This window comes from Vulpes lagopus, chromosome 3 (genome assembly GCF_018345385.1).
Source record: "Vulpes lagopus strain Blue_001 chromosome 3, ASM1834538v1, whole genome shotgun sequence".
Classification (NCBI taxonomy): Eukaryota; Metazoa; Chordata; class Mammalia; order Carnivora; family Canidae; genus Vulpes; species Vulpes lagopus.
Genome location: NC_054826.1, coordinates 78,071,803 through 78,097,805, shown reverse-complemented (window position 1 = coordinate 78,097,805; position 26,003 = coordinate 78,071,803). Strand labels below are relative to the sequence as shown.

At 35.9% G+C, this 26,003-nt stretch overlaps 2 protein-coding genes across 3 annotated transcripts in view; one reads left to right on the top strand and one right to left on the bottom strand.

The window, feature by feature from the left end:
- The window catches only part of IPMK (inositol polyphosphate multikinase), a 61,498-nt gene extending 53,894 nt beyond the window's left edge, over nt 1-7,604 (bottom strand). Inside the window, exon 1 of one of the 2 annotated variants that reach the window (XM_041750250.1) lies at nt 6,869-7,604. In XM_041750250.1, coding sequence (XP_041606184.1) covers nt 6,869-7,058 — 190 coding nt within the window. In that variant the 5' untranslated portion in view covers nt 7,059-7,604. The remainder of the gene's footprint in view (nt 1-6,868) is intronic. The other variant, XM_041750251.1, reaches the window with a different exon arrangement.
- A 910-nt stretch (nt 7,605-8,514) lies between these two features.
- CISD1 (CDGSH iron sulfur domain 1) lies at nt 8,515-25,330 on the top strand. Its single transcript, XM_041748939.1, has 3 exons — nt 8,515-8,722; nt 15,183-15,388; nt 24,157-25,330. The coding sequence occupies exons 1-3, from the start codon at nt 8,698-8,700 to the stop codon at nt 24,244-24,246; spliced, it is 321 nt and encodes a 106-aa protein (XP_041604873.1). The 5' UTR covers nt 8,515-8,697; the 3' UTR covers nt 24,247-25,330.
- The last annotated feature ends 673 nt before the right edge of the window (nt 25,331-26,003 follow it).

Genomic DNA, 26,003 nt, shown 5'->3' with positions numbered 1-26,003 from the left:
CTCTCTCTCTGTGACTATCATAAATAAATAAATAAATAAATAAATAAAAAAAACAAAAAAAAAACAATGAAATAAGAATGGACAACAGAGGGGAAAAAACCAATGAAAAAGATTCTCTGAGATCAATAAAACTGATAAAACTCTATCTAGATGGATCAAGGTAAAAACATAAATTACCATTATTAGGAAGAAATGAAAGATGGGATTATCATGTTAAATCCTATAAGCATTAAAGCCATAAGATAATTATGAACCCATTCCAATAAATCCAACTTAAATAAAATGAATAAATTCCTTTAGACATAATTAAAACATAATTAAAAGAAGTAGAAAATCTGGGACGCCTAGTTGAGCATCTGTCTTTGGCTCAGGGCTTAATCCAGGGTCCTGGTATCAAGTCCCACCTCAGGCTCCCCACAGGGCTCCTGCTTTTCCCTCTGTCTCTGTGTCTCTCATGAATAAACAAAATCTTAAAAAAAAAAAAAAAAAAAGAAAATCTGAATTGCCCTATGTCTATGAAGAACATTGAATTCATAATTTTAAATATCTTGAGACAACTGTAGGCCAGAATGGTTCAATAGTGAATTCTATTAAACATTTAGAGAAAAAGATAATAATAGCACTCTTACCAAATTTTTCAGAAAACAGAAAAGTGGGGAACATTTATTTCCCCACTAATTTTATGAAACCATCATATTCCTTTTAAAAACCCCAACAAAGACTTAAAGGAAAATTATAGACAATTATCTCAAATGAACACAGCAATAAAAATCTTTAATGTAAACCTAATCCAGCAATGTATACAGGATAATTTATCATAACCACTGGACTTATTCCAGGAATGCAAAATTGGTTTAAGTATTTCAATATGAGCAAGTATATTGATGTTTTGGGTAAGAATTCTCAATGAGAAAGAAGGGGTATATAAATACAGAACAGAGGAAGGTAAACAACAACCCTGTGGTATTAGGTTTAAATTATAGATTAAGTATGAACCCAAATTTTTAAAAATACGAAATTATGTATTTCTTAGTTCAATCTGCTGAAAGAACAGCAACCATGGTTAGGTAAGAAAATGTTCTCATTTTTAGGCATTACTTAATTATTTAGAGGAAAGGGGTCATGATGTCTGCAATTTAATCTTAAATGGTTCTGCAAAATCATTATCAAGTACAGAAAGTGATAAAGCAAATGTGGCAAAATATTAATATGTAAAACCTACATGAATTATACACATTAGCTGATTATACTATTCTTACAACTTTGAAATTTTTCCAAAATAAAAATTATTTAAAAGAGCAATACAATTTACAGTAGCATCAAATATTTAGGGAAAATCTAGTGAATGCTGTGTAAGACCTCTACATTGAAAACTATAAGAGAAATTTAAGAAGGCCTAAATAAATGGAAAGATCTATGTTCATGTATTGGAAGATACAAGTATTATCAAGAAATCAATTTTTACCAAAGCACCGTATAGACTCAAAGCAGACACAAAAATCTTACCTTTTCTTGGGAAAAATTACAAGTTGATTTAAAATCTACATGAAAATGCAAAGGACCAGAAATCATCAAGACAATCTCAAAAAAGAAAACAGGATGCTTACTCTACCATACATCAAGACTCAATTCTTCAGTGAATTAAGATAATCAGATATTACTGCTATGATAAATTAATCGATGAAAATAAATACAAGTCCATCCAAAAACAAATCCAGGAAACTGACTGCCAAAAAAGTGGAGTATATATGCACAATGGAGTACAACTGAGCCGTTAAAAAGGATAAAGCACTCTTCAAACCGACACTACTGATTTCTAAGATACATTAAATTTAAAATATGAAGTGCAAAAAAGTAAATATAGCATACTACTTTTTGTGTCAAAAAGAAAGATGTGAAAATTTATATAGATCTGCTTATCTTTGCAACAAGTAACTGAGCAAGGATAAATGAGAAAACAATGGAATGGGATACCTAAAAGGATGCTGAACATGAATGGAGTGACAGAGAATGGAGTGACACTTCTGATACATCTGACTTTTCAAAGCATGTTAATTTTGGAAGCATTCAAAAACATAAATTAAATAAAAATGAAGAGAAGGAACTGAATTTAAACACAAATGAATCCAACTATATTTCAAATAAATAATATTACCTTAGAGAAGGGTTAAAAAAAATCACACAAAAAAACAAAAATCCCTAACCCAAATAGCTTTTGAAGAGTTTCCAACTATATACCCTTAAAATAAGGGAATCTCATCCTGAATTCTTTATTCTAGGTTTGTTTCCTGCAGTAGTATGGGCATACAAATTCTGAAAGTTATAGGATCAAGCAAAACAAACAAACCAAAAAACCCAAACCAAAAAAACCCATTAACAATGTCAAGAGCCAGGGTTCTCACTGAGGTAGATGGGAAATACAAATTTAGAATCAGGAGGGGAAGAAAAGAAAGAACTCTGTGGTATCGGAATGAAATCAGAAATATCAATATGAAATTATGATATCTAAATATTTATACATTCTTCTCAGTTAAGTTCTTTTAAAAGGCCAGGAAGCAGTAACACTCCAAAGGGAATGAGTACAATCCAACACCCAGATACTTGGTTTCAAAATACCATTTCCCACTGAAAATGAACCACGGCTCCTGAGAGAAATTGCTGATTCTAGAATTGGGAAAGGAAAGTATAAATCGAAAATAACTTGTGACAGAAAGGAAGGAAATGCTCCCACTCACCAAATCTAGGACAATTTGAACAGCAAAATAAATGTTCTATAATGGGTAATAACACTACAAAATAAGAATCCATGAGTCCAAACTATTAGTAAAAAAAAACATGTACATATATAGGAGTGAAGGGAGGGCTATTTCTTAGAATGCTGTTAAAGTGACAGAATTAGGGAGAAAAGTCACAATTTTTCAACTTTCAGAGTAAAGATTGCTTCAGGCAAAAATTATCAATATATATGTAATCTAAGGGTGAAGTGTGATAAGGATCTGGATATGTGCATGATCTCAAAGTGTCTCTCCACAAACAGCTTACTGGTTGCAAAGGGAAAAATATTAACTACATACTGGAGAAGCCAGACCACACTGGACCAGATGATCAAATTAATATTACTAATAATGGGCATATAGACATTGTAGGCCTCCAGATGTGACCCCTTGAGAAGAACACACTTGTATAATATTCCAGTCAGAAAGGTATCGCCTGGATCTCTTAACAACCCATCAGAAATCCAAACTAAAGAACATTTCATCAAATAACTAGCCTGTACTCTTAAAAAATGACAATGTCATAAAAGATAAAGGCTGAGGAACTGTTACGAATTAAGATTCTAAGAGACGTGACAACTAAATGCAATATATGATCTTGAATTAAATCCTGGACTGAGAAAAAAAATATGATAAAAGACATTACTGGAACTGACAAAATTAGAATATGGATTATAGATTAAAGCATTGTATCACTGTTAAATTTCCCATATTTGATAAATATGCTGTGATTACAGAAGTACACACCAAAGTATTGCTCTGTAAAGGGGCAAAATAAATGCAACCTCTTCTCAAATAGTTCCCTCCAAATAAAGAATACATAAAGAAATTCCACGAAATGTCAAGTTCACTGTGTTATCCTTGTAACTTTTCCGTAAGCTTGAAATTATTTTAAGTCAATTAGTTTCAGAACATATCTAATAAAATAGACCATAAACCAAAATAGACAATACCAGTTTAAATCCTTCTTTTACCCATAGACTACTTCATTTCGAGATCTTTTGTTGGATCAGGAAACAAATACCAGATTTAAACTGTTTGAAACTTTAATGACTTTTGAAAGAAATTAAACATGTTAAATACTAAAACAGAAAAAGGATTTCATGCTAACTTTGGTGAGCTTGGGAATTTAAATTGATAGCAATTACACTTTTGTGAAATCTCCCTACAGAAAATGTTGCACAATGTGTAAGGTATACTATAATGTACAAAAATGTTTAATACATTATTTATAATAGCAAAAAAATAGTGAAAATACAAAAACCTACCATTTGAAGAATAAATTATGATACATCCACACTACAGAATATAACAGTTTTTTAAGAGAATGAAGTGTATTATGAACACAAAAATATGGATATACTACATAGTATAGAATGAAAACAAAAAAAAGTTGATATATCCAGTTGTACAAAAAATTAGAGTTCTGTTCATGTGTTTACATAAGTGCTCAGAAACAAAAACCTGAAAGAATGCACCAGCAATAGTTCACCAGTGACTACCTCTGGGAAACGGAGAGTAGGTGTTTGAATTTTTTTCCTAAAAGATCATGTACTACTTTTACAATCTTAAAATAACACTTTTTATTCTTAGAAATAAGATTGAAATATTTTAGTGAAGAACATAAAATATAACTCTGATAGCAGAACTATAACATATTCTTATTACTCAACTATAACAAGATGTTATTATGTCCAAGTACCTTTGTACAACTGGTTCCATGTGTTTTCATTTTTAATTTAACAAAGCCAACAACTTCTTTTTGGAAACAGGTAAGATATGAGTCCTAAATTGAAAAATCTTTACTTAATGACAGTAACAAAAACTTTAAAAAGCAAAACAAATATACACACAATGTCTTTAAGAAAGTTTATTCTGAGAATTTCAGTTGACAGCCAAACCAAACTATAATCTACACAATGTACTTTACAACTGTAAGTGATTTATGACAGTAGAGAAACATAATAAATTCTTGAACTTTGAATTACTGACCATCTTGTTATTCACTTTATAAACAGGTAAGATTATCATTCAGGTGTCCTTTCCTTAACAATATATGCTAGGTTGTGTAAGTAACTATGAATTAAATTCAACAAAATATTTATTAGGTTGCTAGCACAGTATGTTTGCAAAATTGTGTATTAGTAATACAAAGACAATCCCTAGTCAAGAGTATCTGACAAATTTTCTTGAAGTTTATTTTAAATTGAATGCAATAAGCAAAATCAAGGACTCTTTAGAATCTCAACTACTTCGTAAATTAGGTAATTTGGGTGACAAATTAACTCAGCCACTCTGCAATATGTTTAAAGTCACATTTAGAGTACATTTGTGAATACGCTGAATAGGCTCACTAGTACATACTTTGATAAGCAATGGTTGCACTCTTAAGCGACAATCACCATTGAGAGCATGTTTATGCTGGGATTTTTTTAATCTATCTTCCTTTGCACACAAGTCGATCTCTAAGGACCCTTATGGAAAATTTTTTTAGGCTTCTAAAATACTAAAGGAATAGTATCATTACAATTCATTAAAATAAATCAATAGGTATGCAGTATATAAATCTATGAACAGGAATTCCATAATTACTCTCAAACTTTCATTACTGGAAGAGCCACACACAATTATGTGTCTGTGCTAAGCATCTTAAGAACGTTGTTTCCTTACATCTCACCTAAGCACCTTCAGAACTATATTTGTTTCCTTGCCCCTATATACTAAAAGGATTGTCAATTTTCCCTCTTTCAGCAACATTTCCCAGTTGAACTAAGCCCCAATCCCTGTACAAGCCTGAGGATAAAAAGATCTGGTTTCTAACTTCAAAGAACGTACAATTCAGTGGGGACAAAAGCACAATGCATGACATCATCATTAACACCTAACTTTCACCAAGAGAAAAAGAAAGGTAGGTAAAGATAAAGCAGTAAGAAAAGTTGCTCTTTGGAGAATAACATACATACATTCAAACAAATATTCATCCATTTTGAAAAATCCTGTTTGATGAGTTATCTGCAAGAATACACAGTGAAAAAATAAAGTGCTCTAAGGCAGGACCCTTGGTTTCCCAATGCTAACACACAGTAGCTGTGTGACTTCAGGCTTGTCATTTAACCAGGCCTGGCCTCAGTTACTCATCTAAAAACGTATTATTTCACTACCCTAAACTGGAATCACTTTACTAGCATAAACCAAATTGTATCCAGTGGTTTCCAAGTCTATGATCTGCACTACTCAAATACTCACATATCAGATTCCTCAAGTAATCACGGCCCAGAGAACCAGTGTGAGTAAGCTAGGTGAATTATGGTTCCTAAACAGAACTTTTATATCACCATCAGAATCACCTGCGATAGGTTTGGTATTGTGCTTTGGAATGGCAGTCTTAAAAAGATCATCAAGAATAACTGAATGTTTTAACTGTGTACCTTTCAAGTACCACAACAGGGTATATTTCCTACCATGAATTCGAGTTTCTGCACTATGGGAACCACGCCTGCTGAGAAACCCAAGAGATACCAGAAAAACCTCTCAAGGGGACAGGGAGAAGGATACTGGATAAGCCAAGACAAGCGTTCCCAATAAATAAGTGTGTAAATAAATAAATAAATAAATAAATGAAATAAGCACCATGTTTTTTCTTCCCCTCCAGCTATGCAGCTGCACACAGAAGAGAAGCACTAGATTAGCATCATCTGCATTTCATTCCGTGTCTTGTGCAATAGCTACCCGCCTATAATAAACAGACCTTGTGCTCAGGGGAAAATTTACTTCCCCGTCCAGTAAAAATGAAGTTCCTATTTTTCAACTAACAACGCCGTCTCCAATCAACATCCACCCTCCTAGGGAGACCAAGCCCTTCTGTCCCCGCCACCTCTGCTGCTGGCCTGACGCCCCCTACCCTAGAAATCTCCCCTCTTTCGAGCTCCTGCAGCAAGGGTCCTGAAGCTCTGGGGACCGCGGAAGAGGCCTGGGGAGCTGTGCACAGACTGGAGGGGAGTCCAGCCCGGCCCGTGAGCGCCAAGCTGCCTCCGCCGGCCGGGGGCTGGCAGAGGCGGAAGGGGAGCGGCGAGCCCCACGCCACCCCCACTTACCCACTTTGTCCTTCCCGTACATGTGCCCGGCCACCTGATGCGAGAGGGGCACGCAGCCGTTGAGGAAGCAGAGCCTGCCGCCTGCCGGCTTCGAGGTGCCCTCTGGGGGGGCTTCGCTCACCGGTGGGGTCCGTATTTCTGGGGGGCCGGGCGCCTCGAGTCGGAGGGGGGATGGTGGCTCCGTTGCCATAACGGAGAGCTGAAGCTGTGGCCGCAGCTAGAGCAGGAAAAAAATAGGGCGGAGGGAGGGGGGCGCCGAAGAACCCGGGGGTCGCTCAGGCTCGGCCGCGAGGAGGCCCGGGGGTTCCCGCGGCTGGTGCCCGCTGAGGCCCGGGAAGGGGGCCCATGACGCCGCGGAGGCGCGGGCACTCCCCTGCCCAACTCACGGCGGAGCGCGGCTCCCGACTCCGGCTGCTCTGCCGCTGCGGCCACTGTTCCCGGCGCAGCCTTGGAGACGGAACCGGGGCGAGGAGCAGCGGCAGCGGCGCCCCACGCTCCCTGGGGCCCTGACGGCGACGGCGGCCCCACCTCCTGCGCCCCCGCCCCCTCCCGCCGTCCTCCAGTCCCCTCAGCTGCCGCGCGCGTCAGCGCCGCCTGCACCGCCGCCGCAGCTGCGAGCTTCCGACTGCGCGACCCGCGGCCGCCGCCGCTACAGAGCATGCCCAGAGGCTGCCCGACGGGACCCCCTGCAGCGAGGCGGGAGCTCGGCGCTGCCAGCGGTTGCTGAAGGCTACCGGATGGGGCCCGCGCGCTCGCGCTGTTTTTCACCCCCGCCCCTAAGCTGGCTTTACAATGCCAGCAGGGTTACTGTAGCTTCATTCATTCAGGGGGCGTTTCAGCGTTTCCTGGGGTCCGGCTCAAAGACTCCAGGGGCTTCCAGTTGTGAGGAGCAAAATTGGTCACGTGTTGAGAGTTGGAAGGCCGTAGTGCCAAGCGTGGCTTGCGAGCCCATCCTTTAACTGCAATCAACTCCCACCTCGCATAGAAACAAGAAGTAAAAACAGGCAGCTTCTTAAAAAAACTCACCTTCAAAACACCCTTTAATTCTAACGCCGCCCCCCAAATTGGGGCCCGCAAACCGCTTTAATAAAGTATTTTGTAATCGACAATTTCCGACTGTAGAAGATAAAAAACAATCTTAGTTTCTTTTTTGAGTATATTTGAAAAAAAAAAAAAAAGAGCCGCTTTGTTTCTCTCCTGTTCAGCCCTTAGCGCAGATTCCATGGTCCTCAATAGATAACTGGCTCAAAAGCGGAGAGTGATGTATACCGGGAGCGAGATGAGGTTCTGAAATAGTACTCCACAATTGATACCTGTGTGTCTGCCACTGGCATTTTATATGAAAACGGGACGTGGCCTTGCAGCTACCGAACTGAGCAAGAAAACTGTGGATAAAATCTTAGATACCTGATTATGTCAAGTGTTATATCAGCACCTGTTTTTACCCTTAGAAACCTGCACTCCTGGGAGAGACTTAAAATCTGGCCTAGAATCTCTATTCTCAAAGCGCTGCCCCAGGTTCCAAGACTCCGCCCCTTACGATTGCGCATACTCAGTTGCTACCTCTCTGGGTCTCTTCCTCCTCCCCACTTTTGCGGCTGTCAAAATCCAGTCTCAAGACTTCTTTAAGACTGGGACGCAGCTCCGCGCATGCTCAGCATCAGCTGGGGTGCAATACACACGTGCTTACGGCCAGCCGCGGCGCCTGCGCCGTAGCGGCCTGGAGTCGGTGCGCGTAGGACGTTTCTCGCACCTTGACTCCGGCCCTCCGCGAGAGCCTGTTTGTGCTTCAGTGTCCTGTGCACACACACCTTGCAAGCGACGGCGCCATGAGTCTGACTTCCAGCGTACGAGGTGAAGTGGGGCCTGGGAGCGGGTGAGGCTGGAGGCCTGCGCACCGGTTGCAGCTTCCTCAGGCTCCTCTCTGGGATATTAGTTACCGTTGCCCTGCGAGCCTGCCAGTCCTGTAACCTTGAGATGTAGAAGGGCAAGCGCAAGGCGGGCCTGCAGGCTCTCTGGGCCGAACGGGGAAAGGGAGCGATGTCGGCATGGATTGGTGATCTCTCCAGGCACAAGTGGCATGGGGGCCGTGGAGACATCTACCCAAGTCTGGACGACGTTTCCGTAACTAGCCATATCTTAAAATCTAATGGTCCCGCCGCTAGCTTTTTTTCTTGTTCTCCTTTGAGACACCTCTGTGTTTTTAGATCACAGAGCTTGGAAAAGAGGAAAGGTTTTTTGTTTTTGTTTTTAACTGCGCCCTCTTCTCAAGTTTAAATCACCGTGGAATCAGACCATCAATTTCTTGCAACCCTGGAGCAATGCGTGACTAATCGCATTTTAGTTTTGCACTTTTTTTTTTTTTTTTTTTTTTTTAGGGGAAAAAACCTAATCCGAGGTCTTCGGTTTTCCCAGTATTGTTTTTTTTTTTTTTTTTTTAAATCCCTCTGGCATCTGGCACTCTATGGCAGTAGTCCAGGAGAGAGGATTGAAAACGGAGCTTGGAGCTTTGAGCTCTGAGCTTTCTTAGCCTCACTTCCTTTGCGCTAGTCTAGCGTTTGGAAACAGGTCCAATTAAAATTAAGAGACTTTCTAGAAGTCGATTAATGTAGAGCCTCACTTTATAACAATTCTTGGTAGTGGTATAACTGTTAATATTGTGCACCAGCTGCGTGATACATGTGATCTTTCTGCCCTAGTAAACCCCACACTTCATGATTTGATTACCTGTAACAGCAGTTAAGTAAATGTAAAGAGATTGTCCAGAAGTTAATTAAAAAGAGCCCTGTTGATTCTTTTGGTAAATATTGAGCATCTGGAGTGTCAGGTTCTGTAAAGGCCCCTTGTTAACATGAGACCCAATTTTGTAATATCCATTCTTTAAATTAGAGAAATCCGCGTCTGTTGCCAAAAGTTACCTGGCAGAGTTAGGATGATAACCCATGACATTTTTAAGTTACTAATGAAGTATATAGGAGGTGATTATTTGCAAAATTTATTTCAAAGGTTGCTCATCTTGAGAGTCCTTTAAATAGAGGTACCTTGGTGCAGTTAAAATAGAGAGCAGTTTTGTTTTGTTTTGTTTAAAAACCCAAACCTGTGTTTTCTCAGGAATAAGACTGTTGTGTAAAATAAGATACTCATGTGACTTGAGCCACTAGTAATTTTGTAGGAAGAAAATTAGCACTTAACATGATATGGGCTGAAAAACTCCAACAAATGTTTTTAAATGTGGAGTCCTATTGTGAAATGTGAGGTAGGTGAACCCTACGACTTCTTAACACTACCTGCTGACTAATCTTTCTTGCAATAAATAGGAGTTTGTGGTGTTTTTGTTTTGTTTTGTTTTGTTTTTAATCGAACCATAGGGGAATCCAAAGGTGACTTTCCCACTAGCTTGCTGTTTTCTAAGGGATAGGAAGTTGCCAGAGAAGAGGGTTCTCAGCTTAAACTTGAAGTACTCAACTTTGTTATGAGAAGTAAATACTTTTTATTTCACCTAAAAGTGTAAAGGTTGTTACTGAAACCTTTGTAAATCTCTTTATCCAGCACCTTCTTACCTTCTTCCTCAAATACAGTAGTGTGGCAAAGTAGGGACAGATAATGTATTGGTAATCTACCTTGTAATGGTTAGATCTCAAATTGTTCTCGATTTTTAAGCCACACTAAAAAAATCTAAATTTTTGATCTTTGAATTTGGGGAAGATAAATTAAGAAGATGTCTCTTCTCAACTAAATAGATTAGTAATTATTAAGGGCTTAAAATAGTATTGGCCAGTGGTATGCACTTTGTAAGGATATGTTAAATGAAAAATAAAAGAGTGTGTATCTATGCAGAATTCTTGTTTATATTCAGAAGAAAAATAATGGGTTGTAGGTTATAAGTAAAATTAATGGAGATTAGGCCAGGACAGGAACTTGGGAGAGGCATTGGGGATAAGTGATTGGAATTGAAATCTAGAAATCTTATTCAGTGAGATGGTTCTTGATACCCTTTGGATAGGCGATACCAACTTTGCTTTTCCCTTACTGAGGAATAATCAATGTACTTTTGCCCAACGTATTTTTTATTTAATATCTGATACTAGTTTAATATAGTTTCTAACTTCAAGCATCTTTCACTACTATGGAATCCTCTGTCTCTAGTGACTCATGCACAGTGTATGACTTTTAGGAAGTTTACTATATGTCTTGCTCCTTTTAGAGGTACCAACCTCTCAAACTCATTGAATCTGCTCTTTCAGGTTATAAATGATAAATAAATATTAAATGACATTAGGGACCATAGATGAAACAGGATTGGCAGTGAGTTAATCCTTGTTGGAGCTCAGTGAGGGTAAATGGGAGTTCATTATAGTAATCCCTGTATATGTCTAAAATGTTCCATAATAAAGTTTTATTTTTAATCTGAAGAAATGTTTTAAGTCTCACATGTGATACAGTAGGTTAAGATGAGGCCAAAGGTAAGTCATATGTTATAAGAGCAATGTGATGGTAAAATGGACAGAGGTAGTTACAAATTCGAATTAGTAATCTGTTATTTCTTTTTACTCAGCTAACCTTGAACACCACCTTTATGCGAGGCCTTAAGAAAAAAAATCATTACCAGGCACAGCCTGTCAATCTATGGGAGAGACCTAAGGATGAGAAAGATTTACACATAGCTCCCCTCCCCCTCTCCTGAAAAGGAAAGAACCTCTGATTCTGTGACAGTTGACACTGGGCAGGAGAGGACCATTTTGAACAGAAAAGGGGCTAAAGGAACAGAAACAGGGTGAGATCTTGGTCTAAATTGAAGCAAAATAATTTCCACGGTAGAGAAAAGCTGAAGAATGGGTTACAAACAAGAGATTGTTTTCAATCTCTGAAAAATTCTGAGAAAAAACAGTAATATGTTATACAAACCAGTATTATACAAGAGTAGAGCAAGGAAGGAGTGAGAATGAGAAGAATTATTTAGAAATGTATTTTCTGCATTTTGTTTTTCACATTGGTTTATTCATTGTATTTGTATAGATAGATGTTAAGCAAGATTGGGCAGGGTGGGGTTTGATCTAACTAGGAGTACTTTGCCTCGAGAGATGTCTACGGAGAAGGGAAGTGAGGGTAAAACCAGAAGAGGTAGAAGTAGTGCTCAGGACTTTTCTGGACCCCAGTTCAGAAAGTGTCTGAAAGGTGCTAATTGCAATGTCTTTAAAAATTGGTTTTTGGTAAAGTCTTTTTTTTGCTTCTGAGATTGTGTTTATTCTTAATAGACTATATCCACTATCAAGAACTAAATGTCACTTGGGTTTTATTGTTTTTATTTATTTTCTTGGGTTTTCAATTCTTTCTCTAATTGTTAACTTTTAAATCCATCATCATTTTTGCCTGTCTCTACATAGTTTCCTTTTCCTTCTTTTCCCTAGAGTTGCCAGTGGCATCCACAGCTTTTTGCCAGAAAAAACTGATTCAGCCTATAATAATGAAATGATAAAACAGCAACATATTTCTTATTCTGGGAACTTTTACATTTGTCTCTAGTGAGATTAGAGAATTAGGTTTTGGGAAGGGGGGGATAATGGAAATTCTTAAGAATTTGCCTAGCTCTCTGATTCTAAACAATCCATTGGAGCAAATGCAAATCCATTTTTCTAGCACACATATGGTATTATGACATTTATATAGGGTCATAAGTGACCCTTGTTAGGGGGTAGGGTTACAGTTTGTGTTTTGATTCTCCATGGGGCTGCTACTTTTAAGTAATATCTAGAGTCAATTTCCTTTTCTTTCATTTGCTTTTTCTTCTTTTCTGTGTTATTTATTCTGCCATTTATTCCACTGTCAAAAATTCTAGGGAGGTAAAGGTTTAAAAAAAGAGTCACCATACAGATTCAGTGACTAATATGAGAAAAGAGAATAGAAGACTGTTTTGATGGCTAAGAAAGATTCATTTGGCCTATCATGAGTTTTAGGTAGAAATTCCTAAAAGATTCCCTTTTTATGTTGTGAGACAAATTAATCTTAACCAATGTTAGCTCTTTGGATTTCAGGCCTTTTTGTAATATGTAGGCACTATTAAAGCAAATCTGTTAAGAGATTACTTCACAATTCACCTAAAATGTAGGGTGTAACTAAAATTAACAGTATTTAGGGAATTATGTTATTTTACTCCTTTGGGATATTTCCTCCTTTTGAATTTATGCTACAGATAATATTTAGCAAATATAACTGAATGTATACTATGCAAAACAATATTTTAGCCCATTTTGTAATGGGTACATTAGCTATTCAGAGTGGATTTCCATTAGCTTAGAAACAGATTGCTATACCTCCTGATGTAGAGAGTACTTTCTCAAGGGAGTTCCATGATAAATAATACATCAAAAAGAAATATCAGGAACCAAGTTAGAAATCAGAGCAAAGTTTCAGCCCTGCTTGGAATTGCTGCAGTGTAATATCATGAAACAGCACTAAAATTCAAGACAAATATACACAAAATGTGTAGTTAAAAACATTCTTCAATGAGTCCAAAGGTTTGAAGCTGTCAAATAACTTATTAACTTGTTTTCTCAGTCATGCAGCACCTGTGAAGGACATAATGTTAATGTTTATTTTAGAGTATTTTAGCAAGGAGGAATGGAAATGTGGGAAGAAAAATAAATTATCTTGTAGAGAAAAATACTGTGATTGAAAATAGAATCCAAGGAAAGTGCTAATTAGAAATGTTTAATAAAAACTAAATAAATTAAAAGAGAAGATCCAAGATAAAAAGAACTGTAAGAATGGTTGCTTCTTCCCATTACAGTTTTGTAAAAATGAGCTCCAGGGCAGGCCTGGGTGGCTCAGCGGTTTAGCGCCGCCTTCAGCCCAGGGTGTGATCTTGGAGACCTGGGATCGAGTCCCACATCAGGCACCCTACATGGAGCCTGCTTCTCCCTCTGCCTGTGTCTCTACCTCTTTCTCTTTTTCTCTCTCTCTCCCTCTCTCTCTCTCTTTGTGTCTCTCATGAACAAATAAATAAAATCTTTAAAAATAAAATAATTTTTTTAAAAATGAGTTCCAATTTAATGTAGGACATTATTAGGAAGGGTAATTAATCACATTAGTGCAATAAGAAATTTGACTCAATAGTGCAAATAAGCTGTACAGTTAATTATTCATTATATGTTTTTATTTGTCCTTGGAATGTGTTTTTTGTACTTATCTCTCTAGGGCTTTATTTGATAGTCTGGGAACTTATTTCAAACACTATGAAGATCTGACTCAGGAAGTGCTGGGAAGCAGTCCAGTGTGTTTATCCTGACCCTTGTTCAACTTCTTCCTGCAGTTCACTCCATGCTGGGAATAGACAACTCTCTTCTGAGGCTGAGGCTAACCAGACTATGCAGAACTTTCTTCTCTCCAACATTCTGTGGAACTGGGGTAGTTAAGTGCTTGGGTTTCTAAGGGCTCCTTAAAAAGCAACGTGGAAAAAATAAATAGATGGCCTGTTAGTCAAGTAAATAATTGAGTAGAAAAAGGTCATGAAATTTAAAATGAAGTTTGTAGGGAATTCAAATCATCATCCACTGGTGGATATTGGAAATTTAGAATTTATTAAGTGAGAATATAACTGTAATTATATTAATATTTTCTATGAAATAAATTAATGCATTCTAATTTTTATTCCAATGAGAAAGCACTTTGAAATCTAAAAAACAAAAAACTTTTGAATGACTTTGAAGCCTAGAATCCTGCTGGATATATTTCTTTGAATGTTTAATATTAAAAGTGACTTTATTTGTCCTTTTTTGGTTTTTTCTTCGGATACCAATTCTATTTGTGGTTATGCATTTTAAAATCACTAAAGGACCTTCTATTTAAATGAACTCTGATGAGTCTACCAACATAATCACCTCCTGATTATTTGGGTGGGGGGGAGTCTTTGTAATCTGAATTTTTTATGTATCAAGGTTTGTTTGTTTTTTTTAAGCAATAGGTATCTGCAAGCTTACATGTTACTTTAAATCTATTTGTGAACACTTTAAAAATTATTAAGCATTGTTTTTCCTTTTCCATCTATAAAATAATTTTGTTTCCCTCTCTATCTTAACTGAGCCATCGTCATTCAATAGAAAATACACAATTGCCTCAGTAAAGGCTGGGGAAAGTCTTAACAAGAAATTGTTAATACCATCGTGTTGTGATTATTTTGTTAACAGTAAAAACCTTTGACTATTAGAATGCTTAACTCAAAAACTGGATTTCCTGAACATTCATGTTAGTAAAAATACACATTATTAGTGTATATTTTGGTTTTGATAATTATTCCTGTTTTTCTTTCCTGCTGTAGTTGAATGGATCGCAGCAGTTACTATTGCTGCTGGGACAGCTGCAATTGGTTATCTAGCTTACAGAAGGTTTTATGTTAAAGATCATCGCAACAAATCTATGGTAAACCTTCACATCCAGAAAGACAACCCCAAGATAGTACATGCTTATGACATGGAGGATTTGGGAGATAAAGCTGTGTACTGTCGTTGTTGGAGGTCTAAAAAGGTGAGGAAAACAAGTCTTTTATGTTAGTTCCATCTTTAATTTAATATTTCTTTTTAAACTATTCTATCAAACATGTATCACCAGATATTATTAGGATACCTCCTCCTCTTCCTCCTCCTTCTCCCCCTTCCCTCGTTTTCTTTCTTTTCTTTTTTTTTTTTTAAAGTAGTCTCTGTGCCCATCTTAATCTCACAACCTGAGGTTAAGAGTTGCACGCTCCACTGACTGAGCCAGCCAGGTGCCCCTTTTCTTTAACGCATCCTGTTCTTCTCTGTTTTACATGGACTCTTCAGGAATATCGTTCCTAAAATGTATTAACTACTGTGCAGTAAAATTCCATTATTCCCTTATTGAGTTCAGGTGAACATAACTGTGTTTTTGGCCAAGAAGGGAAAAAAATCCCTTATTTATTCTTAGGATTTTCTCTCCAAATGGATCGTTGCTTCCAGTATCCCGGGGAAGAGTGTATGCAGCCTAAAATATGAAGAGAAACAGAAGGGAAATTCTTTTCGTGAGCTTTCAAGCTCCTGGATTCTAGGACAAGTTTTAGAAAATTCAAGAGAAATTTGGAAAACTACCCTTGATATATTGACCCTGTATCTAAGCTTTCTTTAAGCTATAGCTCTTATAGTTAAATTCATAATGGGGCTTTTAAAATCTTCTTTTGTGATAACATTTCATCAAGTTCCTTTTGGAGCTGTCATCTGTGATGCCTGCAGCTTTTAGGCAACTTTTAGACAGTGATGACAGCTAGTGACCTAAGGATGGTAAAATGCTTTCCTAAGATCATCTTGAAAAGCTTCATACATTGAATGATTTCAGAATTTCTCATATATTGTGAGATACATGGTCAATATACTGTATGTACTGCCACTATTAGCATTTAAATAAAATGGATTTCACCAAAGATGACACTATAACACATTTAAAAAAGGACAATAAAAGTTATGTTTCTGAAAGCACACGTCAGGAACCACCTCTTCCCACAGTGGAAAGCCATTATCACAAATCAGGAAAAAAAAAAAAAAACAACAAATCAGGAAGAAGTTACATACTAGGTTCTGGAAAGTGTATTCTTTTTTTTTCTTTTTTCTTTTTTTTAAGATTTTATTTATTTACTCATGAGAGACACAGAGAGGCAGAGACATAGCCAGAGGGAGAGGCAGGCTCCCCATGGATAGCCTGATGTGGGACTAGATCCCAGGACCTCAGGATCATGACCTGAGCCAAAGGCAGAGATGCTCAATCAGTGAACCACCCAGGTGCCTCTGGAAAATGTATTCTAACTCCCTTCCCCAATATAACGATATTGTATAATCCAGTGATCTAGTGTTTAGATAATGTCATTATATCTGAAGCTGCTTGATGAACATATAGAATGTGAACCAAAATTAATAGCCCATTACAAATTGTAACTTAAAAAGAACACTGTTCATTTGGTATGTGGGATTATTTGTAAGTACTAGTAGCGGCACTAGAAAATACTCTTCAGTAATATTCTGTAGACTAGACCTGGTTTGCTTTTTAAAATTTGTGCCCGTAATAGGTGTCCCCTCCTGTTGCTCATCAAAATATACAAAACAGTACCTTTAGAGATTCAAGAATGTTTAAGTCATTTTGGTAGTTCTTTAGTCAGTGATCATATAATGTCTACTATATATGCATGAGAAAAGTTAAATAGTAAAATAGCAGGTATCATAGATCTGTACAGTAGACTCAGTACAGGTGCTTAAAATAAAAGAAAAAGCTTACAGTGTGGGCTAGAATTTTCTGGGAAGGCATACGGATATACATGGGAGTTAAATTGCCCCTGGAAAATTTGTTGGTATTTGAATAAACTAGCAAGTTTGGGGAACTCTTTCTCAAAATCTATAGGAAAGGACCCTTGTGAGTAAGGTTGGGATCAGTGAAGAATCTAGTCTGGTCATTGCTCTTCCATCCCCTGAGGTATAGGTTCAAATTATGGAGCATCTTGGGTATCTGTGTGGGGTTTGTGCCTCCAGACATTGGGGAGCTTCTTGTTGGGTTTTTAGACAAAGTTATGATGCTTACCCCAGAGTGATAGCTCTAGGGATGGATAAAAATGAACAGATACAAGAAATATTTTGAGGGAAGGATAAGCCAAATGTACTGACTGATTTATGAGGAAGATTGGCGGAGAAAAACTGAAACTTGTTAAAGTATCTAAACGTGTTATTAGAAAGATGGTAATCTTTCAGAATAACAGAAATAGGACTGCAAGAAGAAAAGCTGACTTTCTAGGACAGTGACCAGGAATTCAATTCCAAAGGAATTTTGAGGTGATGTTTGAATGGAAATGTCCAGCAGATAATCTGAAATGTGAGTCTAAGGCTGAGACATCAGGGTTGAAGATAGAGATCAGCAAAACTGATGAGTCAAACAAAGAATGCAACAGATTCTTGATGCAGATAAAAATCAAGGGCTAAGTATGAAGTCTTAGTGAATTATTTACATTTTGGAAAGAGGAATGAGTCAAAAAGGAGATGAATTGAGCCAGAGTCAAAAGAAAACCAAGAATATCACAGTTTCACAGTGGAAATGAGAAAGTTTCAAAGATTTGGCTGTGAACATTGGCTTGTGCAGAGACACCTAAGTGAATATTATATAAAAAGTTGGATTACACATTTAGGCCATTGACCTTTTAGTGTCATTTCAACAGAATAATTAGAATAGAAGCTATGTCTAAGTGGGTTAAAGTATGAATTATTAATAAAGAAATGCTAGAAGTTTGAGTATATGTCAAAATTTTAGTAAACATGGCAGTGAACGGAAAGGGAAAGAAATAAGATGACTGTTTGAACTTTAAAGCATAGATTTGGGGTCAAATAAAGGGTGTTTGTTTTGGTTGGGTTCTTCCAGAGGGTAAAGGAGAGGTCAATAAAGCAAATAGGAAATTATGAGGACTAAGATCTTAAGTATTTCAGTAAGAATCACAAGCGCACACCAACTAGTGATTTAAATGTTTATTAGACTTTATAATTCAACAAAACATTCTGGGATTACTTTTTCATCATACAGTTTAGAGTTTCCAGATGGGTAAACTAGAGATGGTCATTTCCCCTAGGTAGATTTCGAGGAAAGGAATGCCAGACCAGTCTTTTTATTTCCCATTTTCTCTCTTATTTTAAGCTCATCTTTTATGCTGTTAGTGATCCTCTTTGCATCTAGGATTTGTCGGTTTTGAATTTTCACTGAATCTTAGTAACTTTTTATTCCCACTCTGAATCAATTAATAGTTCACTTTGAATATTATTCATATTAATGGATGTTTTTATTCTTCAGATATTTTTGGAAACCCCACATTCCTCAGATACCTAAGGTTATCACAGTGGTGCCAGCTCACACACTTACATGCAAGATCACAGAAGATTCGCAATTAATGCCTTTGATTAGATGTCTCTATTGAGTTCATATTCAGTAATTTTTTTCTCAGACAAACCAGTTGTGTTTCTAATATGACAAAATGAAAACACCTTTCTACTTATCTGAAAAAAGGTACATATGATAGAAATTTTAATTCAGTTCTAATTCATTCTAAGGGTACAATCACTAGTAGCCCATTATGTGGGTCTAACATTTTTGAGTGGTTTTTCCAGGCCTAATGAATCATTTCTTTACAGTGTGCAGAAATTACATTTTAAGATTTACCTTAAGATTTGGGGGCAGCCCGGGTGGCTCAGCAGTTTAACGCCACCTTCAGCCTAGGGTGTGATCTTGGAGACCCGGGTTCGAGTCCCACGTCAGGCTCCCTGCATGGAGCCTACTTCTCCCTCTACCTGTCTCTGTCTCTCTCTCTCTCTCTTTCTCTCTCCTATCTGTGTCTCTCATGAATAAATAAAATCTTTAAAAAAAATTTACCTCATTTGTCCTCCCCTCTCCCCTCCCCACCCCTTATGCCCTCTGCTGTTTCAGAAACTGGCCTATTTCACAGTATTTCACAAGAGGGCTATCCATATGTGACAGGAGAAAGAAAAGAGGCAATAGAGAAGTGACAGCAGGGAAAGATACTATTTGAGACTGTGATGTCTTGAAAGAGGTGGAAGGAAATGAGAGTAAGAGCACAAATGTGAAACTTAGGAAGGAAGAGAGAGCCTTATTTTCGAAATAAGAAAATAGAACTTTGATGTCAGAGGGAAAAGTATGCAACATAGTCTTGCTAGATTCCCAGCCTACCCTCACTCCCCTGAGTTGTCTGTTGGCTATTAGGAGGCAGGAGAGAGTTTGAACAAGGACAGTAGAAGGATGCATGCTAAGAAATAAGAACAGAGGAAGGGTGTGCCAGTTATTGTCAGGAGCTCAACTGAAGTCGAAAAGAAATGCAGCTGAACAGACTATGTAGAATCATTTTGTTTCATTTACAACTTTAGGATTTGAATTGTTTTTTTGTTTGTTTGTTTTGTTTTGTTAGTGGTGTGCTTGTTTTTGTTCTGGGGGTTGTATATGTGTTAACAGAAGTCTCCATCCTATTAATGGTTTGGAGGTGGATGCATGGAGTCCATTTCTTCATAGAAATAAAATTCAGAGTGTTGGTTACATAGCTTGTCCAATCTACATAAGGACAGTCTTGTAAAATCTTAATTTCTTTTAATATGTTTTACTACTATCTTACATTTTACTAAAGCAAGTACCTAAGAATGGAATAAAACGTCATGTCCTCTCAGGTAGTGTCAAATCTTACTGCTTTTCTTCCTCAACCAAAGAAAAAGACTATTTCTTAGAGCAGTTTATGGTAGTGAGTCAAAATAGCACCAGGCAACTTCCTTGGGAAATAGAAACCATACTCATTAAGAATACAAAGTTTGGAGAAGGAAGATAAATGTTTTTTTTAATTTGTTGCAGATAGAAGAGATAGCAGGAACACTTACTTATTTTTATCTTCAAATACCCAGAAAACAGAAACATCACAACCTGAGATTGGGACCATTAAAAAGAAACAAATCTTGTGTATTTTATGAAGATCGATGATGTTAACTAGCTTTCCAAATGAAAAGCAAGAATCTCTAGGGTTTTTTTTTAAATCCTAATCATTTATTATAGCCCCTTCTCTAAACCATATAAAAATATGGGACTTGTAGTTTTCTAATTTAGTTAGCCAACATAAGATATTTTCTGGACATTTAGGAAATTCAGCCAGTTTAATTTTCAAGCTTTTTTCCAGGATTCATTAATAACAAACACTGGCATGTAAGAACAGATATTTTAAGGATTTTATTTATTTATTCATGAGAGACACAGAGAGAGAGAAGGCAGAGGCATAGGCAGAGGGAGAAGCAAGCTCCATGTAGGGAGCCTGATGTGGGACTCGATCCCGGGACTCAATCCCAGGACTCCAGGATCATGTCCTGGTCCAAAGACAGGCGCTCAACCACTGAGCCACCCAGGAGCCCCTAGAACAGATTTTAGAACCACTTAATGGGCTAAACTTTTTTCCATCAGTATTTTGATTCTTTAGGTTTTACTTTTTAAGTATTGATACCACGTGAATTAAATTAAATATACCCTTTGCATTTTTTTTTGTAATTTTAGCTCTTTGCTTGACAGTTTAACAAATTTCAAAATTTTAAATGAAAGAGAATAATTCGTGTTTTTGACATGTTTTTGTTGCATTATTAAAACTACTAGGTTACGATTAAAAGTATACACATATTTTCTTTCTCTTGCATAGAAAAGTTAAATAGAACAAGACACTTCCTGAAAAACATATTGTTATGTAATTTACCATTTGAATTTTAATGCCGACTAATTGGCATTCGCTTATTTGAGAATCATGAGTTAATTTTAATAAATGTATCCCAGTAATATGTACAGTATATTCTCAAGAATTTGCTAATCCAGTCTTGAAATAACTCATTTTGGTCCTGGCTGAAAAAGAAAAGTTTTGGTTTTTCATTAACTTAAAGTGAGAACTCTCTATTGAATAAATATAATGAGAATACCTAATCTTCACAAGAAGTTTGGGAGAGGAATTTGATTTAAATCAATGATTCCTGGGATTAATAAAGTACTATTAAAAGATATCTGTGTCTCTGAATAAAATGATTTTTGATTTTTAATCTTAACTAATATTTTAAAGTCATAAAAGCTTTATTATAAAAGCATGAACCTTTATTAAACAAATGGCCAATATCTACTATTCACTGCTTTTTAAAGAAATACTTATTTTTTCTTTTAAAACAGGAAACAGGCAAATTTTGGTTTTTAGGCTGACTAGTTTATCATATAAAAAGTATATTCTCGGGGATCGCTGGGTGGGTCAGCGGTTTAGCGCCTGCCTTAGGCTCAGGGCATGATCCTGGAGTCACACATCAGGCTCCCTGCATAGAGCCTGCTTCTCCTTCTTCCTGTGTCTCTGCCTCTCTCTCTCTCTGTGTGTGTGTGTCTCTCTAATGAATAAATAAATGAAAATTTTTTAAAAAGTATATTCTCATTTTAGATGTATGGCTTTCTCAATCTTTTATAAGATGTTTTTTGTATATTTCTCTATAGATGTCTTTCCTGTTTTTGATTCTGTATTTAGAAGGAAATGATTTTTAAAACTGTATTATTTTTCTAGTATTTTCAAAATGAGATTAAATAAATAAGTAAAACATGCTATTTCAGTAAGTTATTTGAAGCTTTTTAATTTGTAAATACTTCATTTTTCAGAAATTTAATTTAAAACCTAAATATATAAAACTATATAGTAACATGTTTTATATGTGCCTTTTATAAAAAGTGAGGTCTTTTACAATCTAAACATGTATTCTCACTGTAAAATAGTCTGTGTTTATATATTAATCATATGTCACCTTGAAATGCTGTTATTTGCTATGGGGTACATTTTAGTTTGATTTTTATGGATTGTTATGGCCACTTCATCCATGCCAAGAAAAAATGAAAGCTTAGGTTGATGTTTTTATGTTTTTGCTGCAAGGACTTGTTTTATTTTTATTTTTATTTTTTTTATTTTTTTTTATTTTTTTATTTTTTATTTTTTTTCAAGGACTGTTTTAAACATGAATTTACTTTGTACCATATCTTATTGACCAAAAAGAAAGAAAGAAAGAAAGAAAGAAAGAAAAAGAAAGCTTTATTTGTATATATTGCATTAATGTTGCCATCTACCCCAAAATAGATTATTTACTTGGAAACATTAAACATGCTGGTACCTTGACTTTTTCTGTAATTTTTAACTAATTTACTGTATCTTGGAATAATATACAAATAGTAAAATTAAAATTGAATTTCTTTAACATCAACCAAATATTTTTTTTAATCTTAGAATAGACACTTCTAATGTCAAAGTTTAAGATTGTCTATTTTCAGGTATCTAAAATCATACTGCCTTCACTGTGAGTAATGAGGCAATTTTAATCCTAAGGCTAAGATTCCTGTTACTTTACTCTTGTAAATAGGCCTCTTCAGTGCAGTAATGTACCTTATACCAAACAATGAAACTCTAAATTCTAGAGTATAGGTACGTTTCAGACATCAAGAATGAAACAAAGATGCTAGCTGTCATCCTTTGATGTGAAATAGAAATAAAATACATAAATACAGAAGGAAAAAAAAACCAAAATAGTTACTGATAATTGGACCTTCTAAATATAAAGTCCTGAGGAGACACCTAAAACATTGTTGAATTCGTATCTTTTTCATTTAACAGTAGGAAGGATATACTTGCAAAAACCATTGATAATATATAGCATAAGTAGTTAGGTATGAAAATATACTTAATTATGCTAACTATAAAATATATAAGGCAGAAATAATGGTATCAGAGTATGTATGAGACCTACCTGAAAATGAGAATTCCAGAAGAATTTAAAAGTACATGGGAAAAAAAAATCTCAAGTTTATCTATTTGAATAAAGCTTAATAAAGGTAGGTAGAGAATAAATAGGAAAGGTCTAACAAGAATAAGGAAACCTAGCCCTAATCTAAAGCATATTTTAAACATGGTTATAAAGTCTGCTGTATAGAACACAAATACTAGATTTCAAAGTTAAAAGTGTCTATGGTTTAGTCAGCTTGGGAAATTTTGAGTATTTTTTAATAGCAGAACTTCTTTTAAATAATAATGTATGCTACAAATCAAAAGAATTATATGTTCTTAAAACACAGCGAAACCAAATCACATATTTTAGGATTTAACAACTTTGGAGCACACTTTGACAAGCACTGTGAGAAATTTACTTCTGTCACATTTTCTACCACCGAACCCCAAAATGTCAATTATATTAAATGAAATCATGAAAATTTACCACATTTCTAGGAGAAAGATGTCTCCATGAAGAATGTTAAACAGGGAAGCACTGACATGTTTGTATGAAAGTGGAGAAGTTAATATGAAAAAATAAGCAAAATTAAAAGGCTTGGGAAAAATTGCTACAAAGGTAATCAAAAAAAGGCATAATATACAAATTGATTTTAAACAAATGAACTTAGGCTCTAAATGGACATGGTTCACTAGAAGAGAAATGTAACTGGAACTAGCATATAAACATGGAAAAGATATTCAGTATCCACAATCAAATATCACAAATGAAAATGCAATTAATGATCTGTGTATTATCCACAAATTAGTGGATATACTTAGTGTATATACTTTACATATGCTCTTTAAGAGCACCTGTATAATGTGGCCTAGGAAGATCTTTTTATTAAGAGTTATCCTGTGTGTTAAATATGTAAATTAAGCATCACCCCCGCTCTACCAAGCTAATACTGATTTTATGATTAGACATTGACATTCTCTCTTTTCCTAGTTTCCATTCTGTGATGGATCTCACACAAAACACAATGAAGAGACTGGAGACAACGTGGGACCTCTGATCATTAAGAAAAAGGAAACTTAAATGGACAGTTTTGATGCTGCAAACCAACTTGTCATGATGTCATATGACTGTTTAATTAGAATGACTACCACCTCTGTCTGTTCACCTCCCCTGGGTTCTAGATGTGATGTATTGCAAATTGCAGCTTTCATATTCACGGCATTTGCCTTATTTGTTGAACCATCGTGGTGCACATTTGTTTAAACAAAAAAAGGAAAAAGTAAAAACCAACCTCATGGCCTGTGGGTTACTTTGGTCTTGTAAGGATCCGTTTCTTTATGTTTAAAATAATTATATTAGAATATAGTTGTATGTCGAAGTTAACATATATCCTCAAAATCATGTATATGCAGGTTGTACTTAGAAGTTTCAAAGAAAATTATCACCTTTTAATATTACTTAGTTAACCTAGAAAGTAAATTGGGTGTGATTAAGCTATATTAATGTCTTAATATGACCTTGATTCTCTTCTTGATAGAGTTGATGATACGGAAACTATAGCTTCCATGTTTTCATAGTTTTTAATCAAAATGAACTTGGAATGTTATTCTGCTTAATTACAAGTGGGCCAGGTCTAAAATAAAAGGGTGCAGTAGCTTCTTTATTCATTTTTATAGGTATTTAATTGACCTATTAAAGGAACCATACTGGAAATTTAGATCAAAGTGATATTAGACTTAAAATAGTCATGAAGAAAGTCTTAAGATTTAATATTACAGAATTCTATTCCAAGAAGTGGCAAGCACTCAAAGCAGGGACATTGAAGGAATTGGAGCACATGATGTCAGATCTCTTGAACAGAAAGCCATGCATCCATAACAGAAATAGTAGTCACAAAGCTAGATCAAAGACACAGGTAGATTTATTTCTCACTCTTGATAATCAGGCACACAGCTGTTCTCAGTAAAGAAGCTATTTGGGGGAGAAAAGTAATTACATTTTCTTAAATTGTGTGATCTTAAAGGCAAAAGTTTGAAGACAAGTTTTTGTTTATATAATATTCTTCAAAGACTCAGACCAGAAACATTACATTCATTCCTGATTCAGAAAAAAAAAATGTGAAAACTGAAAATAATTAGGAGCAATAAAAATATTAAGACAGGAATTGTTAATATGTGTATTTTTAAAGAAATTAGTTCTTTTATGGGTTAGAAGGAAAAATTGGGACAGAATATTTACATAACAATTCGACAAAGGTAACAAAAATATTCTCATTTTTTTAGTATACTTGAATTCTCAGTAGTCATCACATTTCTACCTGCTAAAATCCAAAATTACCTTGAAAATCACTGGAGTCAAACCAAGTATTAGCATTTCTGTATTATATATGATCACAGATATTTTTAAAATGTACAATTTTGTATATTACAGTAGGTAAAGTTTATACCAAAATTGCGTATACTGGTTTTAAGCAGCCCATGTGACTTATTTGGATGTGTTTTTAAGGCACATTTTGAATACAAAATCTAAAATACTACAAACCCTGATTCTGCCTATCAGTTTCTTGAGGTGAATTTCTTTCTGTGCCTCTGCCCCCTGTTTTAAGTAAATAGGAGTGGGTCTGCAAAAGAAGCATCATACTTTTACAGGCTAATTGTTTTAAAAATAAACCCATGAACTCCCAGTTTCTGATAATGGGACATCCTTTTAACAGACTAAACTGTATTCTTAATTTTGAATTTGAAATTACATTGTTAGTCATGCATTTTTGTAGCTAGTGCAGGGAGGGAGGAAATTAGTGCCAATTCTCAAAACTTTCAAAGGAATAAGATTATATG